Source organism: Euphorbia lathyris, chromosome 6, assembly GCF_963576675.1.
Source record: "Euphorbia lathyris chromosome 6, ddEupLath1.1, whole genome shotgun sequence".
Taxonomy (NCBI): domain Eukaryota; kingdom Viridiplantae; phylum Streptophyta; class Magnoliopsida; order Malpighiales; family Euphorbiaceae; genus Euphorbia; species Euphorbia lathyris.
Window position 1 is genome coordinate 27,948,118 of NC_088915.1, and position 8,363 is coordinate 27,956,480.

The 8,363-nt window shown below is 32.1% G+C and overlaps 1 protein-coding gene across 1 annotated transcript; it reads right to left on the reverse strand.

Moving 5' to 3' along the window:
• Positions 1-3,244: 3,244 nt before the first annotated feature.
• On the reverse strand, positions 3,245-8,112 carry LOC136231880 (ferredoxin C 2, chloroplastic). The gene is made up of 7 exons (XM_066020856.1): positions 7,779-8,112; positions 7,311-7,374; positions 5,353-5,441; positions 4,029-4,097; positions 3,774-3,818; positions 3,580-3,654; positions 3,245-3,422 (listed from the first exon to the last, which is right to left on the reverse strand). The coding sequence occupies exons 1-6, from the start codon at positions 8,019-8,021 to the stop codon at positions 3,610-3,612; spliced, it is 555 nt and encodes a 184-aa protein (XP_065876928.1). The 5' UTR covers positions 8,022-8,112; the 3' UTR covers positions 3,245-3,422; positions 3,580-3,609.
• Between the last annotated feature and the right edge of the window lie 251 nt (positions 8,113-8,363).

Here is an 8,363-nt window from a genome sequence, read left to right on the forward strand (position 1 = left end):
TTTCTTATTCCTATGGATTTAGTCCATAAAATCCGAGATTCACTCATTCTAGTTTAGCTAGAGAAGAAATATCTCTGTTAGTTTACGATTAAAACTTTCAGACGATTTCGATCCGTACCAAAACGTGCATATCTACAACCTACAATAATTTTGGATGAGATAATGAAGCAAAATTCATTTTGGAGTGGAACCATCAGAATCAACAATAGTTCCACCTCTGTCCGCCCTTTCATCATCAAGGGCTGTTTCTTTTGTTTTTTCCCCAACCCAAGACAAAATAAAAAATAAAAATAACTCACCCCATATACTGCATTTATTTTCTTTGTACTTCATTAAGGGTAGGTTTGATTAAGTTGTTAACTAATAAATCTTGCAGTTGTTGTTAGCTATTTACGATTGCAATAAGCTGTTGTTGTTAGATGTTTAATTACTAGTGTTTGATAAAATTATATTGAATTATTGCTGTTCGGATTTAAAATGTCTAAAATTGACATATTTTAAATTAATCAACGATAAAATTATAAAAGGGAAAATGTGAAAAAATGCTCATAACGTTTACAACTAGGAATAATTTTACTTTTAACGTCTAAAATTGTGTAATTTTAGACATAATACTGGCAGCTAAAAGCAATTTTACCCCTAACATTGGCAAGTTAGGTCGATTTCAGATATTATTAGAAAACATATATATTTTATTTCTTATTCTACACCAATTACACATATCAGTAGTTCTAAAAAAAAGAGATTTCATATTTTTTTATGATTTAATAATAAAACTGAAAATTAATATTTACAATTTTGACAAAATATTTGATTTTTTTTTGTCCAACTCATACAAAATGCAATATATTTTTTTATTTTCTTAAAAAAAATCATGTCTAATCATATGTTAGTGACCTGTTACTAACGATGATAAAATGGTGCACATGTAAAGTGTAGATGACAATATTCATAACTAAAAAGCCAATTTTGATATATTATTTCTCAAATTGACCCAACTTGTCAATGTTAGGGGTAAAATTGCTTTTGACTGCCAATATTAAAAGTGTAATTGCACCATATTAGAGGTATTCTTTGCATCTTATCCTATTATAAAATAAAAAATGAGTTACACAAATTAATAAAAATAATCTATATAAAAAATAAAAAAATTTATTGAACGCAACAAAACCTTGTTTTTCCGGTAATTATGTTGTAGAAATATAAATAATATTAAAAAATAAACATATTTTATGGAAATAAGAAAGATAATTTTATCAATAACCTATAACTACAAATAGCTGTTTACGAAAAGCTCCAAATATGAGCTTTTCGTGAAACACTTCAGAACACTTCAGTTTTCAGAGAAAATATTAAACGCTGCAGTTATATAAACATAACCAAACGCTATATTTTTTGCGACTTGGAGTAAAACGTCAAAGGCTCTTCCGAAAAGCTAAAATAAACACCCTCTAAAAATATATATATGTACTTTATAAAAATCGATAGAGATAAATTGATGGAATCATGAATATCCTTTTCAATTTAGCATCTATACTTATAAAAATATATAATAACAATTAATCTTTTTCTTAATTAGAAATAGAAATCAAAATGAGGCGAGGAAAAAGAATTGTACAACTTCATTGGCCAGGCCCTACACTGAATTTCCATTTAATTAAGTCTGAAGAAACAAAATGTCGACACTTTTCATATTTATTTATTTTTCCCTTTTTAATATCAGTGCTAGTTCCACATCCGTATAATTAAATGTTTCGCGATGACAGTTAGAACCAAAAAATTTTGTAATAAGCAAACATATATTAAAGATTTAGTCTAAGAAAACACACATTAAAGTTGGTGTAGAAAGATTTAAACACTAACTTGATGAACTAATTGCCAAGCACTAGAATAAATTTAGGTTAACCACTGTTTGATTCTCGATTTATTCAAAATTTTATCATTTGACCACTCATATTATTTAGTCATATTTGATCACTAATCTATTATAATTGGTGAAATTTCAACTAATTTAGATGAAAACTTAAAAAAAAAAAACTGTTATGCTTATTCTATTGACACATTATGATATTTTGACACTTAAACATGATAAATTTTAGTTTACAGTTTTTTTTATTGTTTTTTTTAATCCAATTAATTATTTTCTAATAAGAAAATCTACGTGACAAATAAAATTTTAAGACGTGCAACGTGTGAAGTCCATGTGTCAAAATATCACCTCATATCAAAGAGACAACGGTTTTGTCAAGTCACCATCCAAATTGAATAAAATTTCACCAATTGAAATAGTTCAGCAGTCAAATGTCGCTAATTAATAAATCAATGGTCAAATGACAAACTTTTGAATAGATTATAAGCTAAATAACACTTTCCGCCCATAAATTTATGAAACAAAGCTATTCAGAACCGCAGAAGAAAGAAACAGAATCAGAAAAAACAAATATGTTTAGATGGTTAATAATGCTCAAACTTTATCAAAGCATGATAGGGATGGGATTGCAAAGCTAAGTTTCTGTTGTTCACATGATCACTTCTGATATTTATGAATAAAGTCATTATAATCTGAATAGGACACATTGTATTTGTTTCCACATAATTTTTTCTATGCTTCCTATTTTATTTATCAAAAGCCAGTGCATTTAACCGTAAATCAAAACCCTTTGACATATTCAAAATGTTGGTTTTTGGCCCGTGACTTATTATTTGGTAACATTTGCCTCCTGACTTATCTAAAATGCTTATTTTCACCTCCTTATTTATTATTTGGTTACATTTGTCCCCGAGCTATCCAAAGTTAGTGAAATCTCAAACAAGTGGATGGTTGAGATTTCACTAACTTTGAATAGCTCGGAAGCAAATGTAACCAAATAATAGGATATGTGGCGAAAATAAGCATTTTGGATAGGCTAGGGCATGGAACAAATGTTACCAAAACATAAACATGGAAGAAAATGTACCAAATCATCTCTTATAGTTTCAACATTTCTATTTTATATTCACACAATTGTTAAAGTTTTCTTCTAAATTGAAATTGTTAAGATTAGTCCTAATGCAAAGACTATATATATATATATATACCTCTTCTATTATGATATATTGGGTGAGTGTACGTATGAGATGCAAAAGCAATAACACTGGACCAGACATTAATGAAAATTTTGGTGTTGAGCAGCAATAATTCGAGTTATGCAATAAAAATGGGATCTGGACGGATGTGACAGTTTGTTCCCTTGCAATTTGTCAATAGTGGAAAAGGGATATATGAGCCCTATCTTTTATTAATTGAGAAAAGCAATACAAAGTTACAAACAAAATAGCACTCAGGTTTTTACTTGCTAAAGTAATTAAAATAAAATACAATTAATTGTAAAATACCTGAAGAACTATCTACCCATTATGATATTACCCATTCGTGTACAAACCTGGCAGAGAGAAACGCCCATAAGTAATGAACATAACTCATACAATGATGAACTACATATGCCAGAATGATATTGCATCAACACTTGAATGAACCACCAAAGGAAGAGACAAAAGAAGTAAAAAGAAAAAAAGATGCTAAACTAGAAAGATCCTCACTTTTGGTTCTAACTTGATGTGCAAAATTAACTATTCATCACCCATAGCCAACTCCAATGCATAGTCATCCCTTTCCTGTCATATTGAACCATTCAGAAGTGAGATCAAGCAGAAAGAAAATATGTTATCATTTGCTCTTTCTCTCTTAGTTATATCAGAGTACACATTGCATGGTTAAGAAATTCAGAACTTACGATAGGTCCTCGAGCAAAATATCTTCCAAACTGAAGCCAGTACACCTGTGTACACCACAAATTTCATCGTTGCTTATGCAAGAAAAAAGATTGCACAAAGTCTGATACACCATGTTTTTCTTTTATAACTACCTCTCTCAGTTGTCAAGGGTTTTTGATACAACATATGTAGATTCATTTATTTTAAAATCATATAAAAATATTGAATAGCTCTCGTCCATCTTAAAGAAAAAGGCTAAGAGTTTGAAAACTTACCTCATCCTCATCTTGTGTTTCTACCTCTAGATCAGAAGATGGGAAACCCACACAAAGAAGTGCATACCCCTGAATTTAAAAATCACATGTATAATTCCCACATGATCTAAAGTCCAGATTGAAGGTATCACCAAAGCCAAAAAAAGAAGGAAAGAAACGAAAAAAGCTTCAAAAGAATTCTTTTTGCTTTTTTTTTCTTTAAATAAAAATAACATCAACTTGCAGTTTTATCTAAACAAATTATATGGCATTGTAGTATGACTTATATCTGACAACTTTTAACATCCCATTAATGAAGCAGAAAAAAAAAAAAAAGTAGACAAATCAGTATAATCATCAAATTTTTAACTTGATCAACAATCGTATCCTTCTCTATCAATCTACAACTCTCTTTACTGCACACGACTACACTCCATCCACATCTCTTCCCTACTAGTGGGTTGTTAATATTATTAAACTAGGCTCCATTTTAGATAGGTTTTCGGTCTTGATCAAGATAGGTCAGGGACAATGGAAGACTAAAGGCAGAGTAATTGAGGTTCTAGGTGTCCTTAAGGCCATAAGATCTCATATGGCCTGAGTCACCTGGTGTCAGGCCAGGGACTTGCCTGAGCTAACTGAGGCACTGCTTGTAAAAAAGAAAAATATAAAAACACATCCAAAATCATCATTTAAGATTCATAAAATGAACATAGAATCTTGTGAATTATAATTATCAAGTAAAAATTCTTCTTCGATTGATCTTCCAATGTTAATGCTCTTTTTTTCCTCATAAAGGCTGTTTTCTTTCATGTTTTTTGGCACAAGAGTGGCATTGAAATTTGCTAGGTATCTGCAGTTGCAGTCTCTTTTCTTTTTTGTTTATATTTTCCTTGTGTTTTCTGGTTCTCTCTTTGGCACAAGGGTAGAGTTGAAGCTTGCAAGATATCTGCAGTGCAATCTCTTTTCTTTTCCAAAAAAGACACTGTGTATACCCTGTGTCCAAGATCAAGAACTAGAAAAATTCCAACATATATTCCATTTCACTTACTCCATGCCCAAAAACAAGAACAATGATGAAAGACAACTAAAAGCTTAAGAATTCTCTATACTATAAACTACATACTGCGTACAACGAGAGTAATGCTACTAGAATTATTAAAATATCACATTCTCCATCTTTGCAGAAGATTTCTCATCCATTGACAGCAGTGAAAATCATGCACCAATCTTCCATTTTTTCATAATTCATATACACAATTGATTCACAAGTTCAGAATGAATATCAGGAGAGTTTTTAGAAAACTACCTCTTATGCATGTAAATTTAAGGTAAGAATTCATGCCTTTGATTTTAATTCAGCAGATATCCCGAGTGCTTCTGGCTGTCTAAGTTCTCCAGATTTTACACGTACAGCACAGCTAGTGCAACAACCTACAAGTACAGAACTTTTCATCAAGAAAAACTTCAACCATAAAATGCTAAACCTACTAGAAACCAAGTTCCACATCAGGTGGCATGTCTATTAAGAATAAAGTAGGAAAAATAGTTTGTCAAAAGTCCTATCAGCAACATTAAATGAAAAGTAACCTTCTAATGATGATTCTCTGATGTCAATGTGCCACTTTTTAAAGGCAGAACAAAAATTAGATGCACACAGAGTTCCTGGTTCATTTCATGCTGGCACCAAAGGTACTCTATTTGGCTCAGTGCATCCAAAATTAATGCAATATGCAGGATAAGAAAAAGTACAAATATAATTGATGTCACTAATTAGCATAAAAGTAAGGCTAGCACCCGAATAAACCTGAAAATAGAATAAAAATCAGCACACAATTTAAAATCACAATCTTCGGAATCCTATGATACTATTTGATGATGGAAAACTAGAGAATAGTACATACTTCTAGAACCGGGGCTAGCAACCATAATTATTGTAAAATGATAGAGAAAAGATAACAAAACATTAAATGGTGAAGCACATGAGAGAAAATCATTGCAGTTCTCATGCATAAAAAATGATATTGAAATCAAGAAACTTCTAATCAGCCCAAACCTAAATTAGCAGATAACTGGATAAAACAGCCCGTCTCTTAGATCATGACTCAAAAATTAAAACAACAGCAAAACAGATTGAAACAGTGGAATTTGACCACAATCCTATTTTAACCAATCAACCTGGGGCACCATGAGAAGTGGCTTCATATAATCTTATAGATACCTTACATGTCCATAACTTTAACCGAATCATAAATTAAGCCAATTTATAACTTACAGACCACCAGTATGGACTTTTTGCTCATTCCGCTCAGAGTGTTCCAAGTCAATAAGAAACAAAAAGCTTAATATGAACCCTCGAAAGAACATAGGGTGTGAGTGCACTTTGTCCTTCCTCCAAGCTTACTTATCCGAATGGGCCAAAATTGGAGTCTTTGGCAAGGGTAGGTGACATCCCACTTGCCAATTCTTGATCAACCATTCATTTTTCAATTATTCTGTAGCATGTCATCATGACACAAAAAGCTCAGCAGTTACTTGGATCAATCCAGAAAACACATCTAACAATATGGGGAAGTCCTAAAGCACTTGGTTGCCATTTCAGTGCTCAATAAGAAACACTTAGTTGCGAAGCAGAAGATGCAAGACACGCACTTCAGAAACTATTGACCTCGGTAGTTTGCTTCCCAAAGGTGAAGCCTTATGCTAGACTGACATAGTTCATGACACAGTTTATAGTTGGCAAATTAGAATTTAGAAACTCCATACACCTGTTGACTGAGCGACTAAAATGATGGATAGCAGAAGAAGCAGTTCATGGACATCACTTGCATCTTAATAACTAAAAGAGAGAGCAAAGCTGAATTTTGTATCTTGTTCCTAATTCCACATCCTTGAGCATTCCTCTTACTTGAACATGTCGCTATAAGAGGTGAAAATCCACCTCAAATGTTGCACGACAATCTAGTCTTTCTCTAAAGAGAAAACTTAATCTTCCTAACCAAGTTTTTGGACTACTCAATTTGATCATTGGGGTGAATATTAAACTTCAATGATCACTATCCAATATGTTTGAAGCTAACACTGCAAACCATATATAAAATTTCTTATATAACAGATCAATTGATCTCAAAACTATAGAATCTAAAATTTATTCAATTTACACTAATATCAAACTGAAACTCCTACATTAGACAGTGGTATGGATCCATAGATATGAATAAAGATATATGATCAGGCATGAAAAATGGTGTGAAACAAACAACAATATCAAGCTCAGGAAATTGAGGACTTAGAATATAATACCATGCCTACAAGCGAATGGAAGTGAAATGTTCTGTTCTTCAGCAGTGTGCAGAATATACTGGTCCTGCATTTGCATAAAGAACAAAAAATAAATGAAAATCAATTAGTTGTTGTGAAAAAGAATAAATTGAATCCACTCTACAACTAACTTGACGCTCCGTGAAGCAAATTTATGCACACTATAACCAATAAAACGAGCATATAAAGAATTGATCCCATTAAAGTTTCAAAAATTTACAGGAAAACAAAAAAACCTAGAACAATTCGTCGTTCTTTCATAGCATAAAAAAGGCAGCAAGTTTCTCAAAATAAATGATTAGAGATGAATGTGATGTACATCAACGGAAAAACATGGAATTTACATCCATTAATTTACCACATTTCGTTCCAAAATATGAACTACGAAAGTATAAACACTTAAAGTTTTTCGCGGGAAACAAAAAGAGCAAAAAGAGAAAAGGTGAGTACCTCAGGAACAGAAAACTCGTGAACAACTCCCCGTTGCCTGTCACGAACAGTAACTTTATGGATGGGAATGGATTGAGAATAATTAGTGGCTCCGTTAGTGACTCCCACAGGCGTATGGAGTTCGGAAGTGATTCTAAAGCGGCATTTTGGGGAAGTAGTCCGATAAGGAGATAAAATATGAAGAAAAGTTGCCGGTGTCCGGTAGGATGAGGTGGAGAAGGTAGGACAAATAATAAGGCCCATCTGAATGAAGAAGAAGAAGAAGTAGAAGAAGGCCTATCTATCTGTTTGTTGGTTCAGTTGTATGGATAAAGGGTGCCATTTGGAAATTGACCGTCCTCTCGAGGGTGCTTGCCAAATAGAGAAAAAAACTATTTATACATTGGTACATTATACCTGTAGTCCTTCAATTTTGCTCTTACTTTCAGTATGGCCCTGAACTTCAAAAATGAATATATGGTCATGTATGACGGCTAACTCTCCATTATACAACGGATGGAATTGATGTTATGAGCAACTTTAATTTTTGAATTTTTTGATTTTGAAGTTATTTAGATGTTGTTTGGTTAGAAGAGAAAATTTGAT

Bases quoted from the DNA above. Each gene is read 5' to 3' on its own strand.
- LOC136231880 (XM_066020856.1), bottom strand. From the start codon at position 8,021: ATGGGCCTTATTATTTGTCCTACCTTCTCCACCTCATCCTACCGGACA. The intron at 4,098-5,352 runs GCATGAATTCTT...TTTTAAATTCAG, and splicing joins CTGCTGAATTAAAATCAAAG to GGGTATGCACTTCTTTGTGT. The intron at 3,655-3,773 runs GTAAGTTCTGAA...TCAATATGACAG, and splicing joins ATTTTGCTCGAGGACCTATC to GAAAGGGATGACTATGCATT.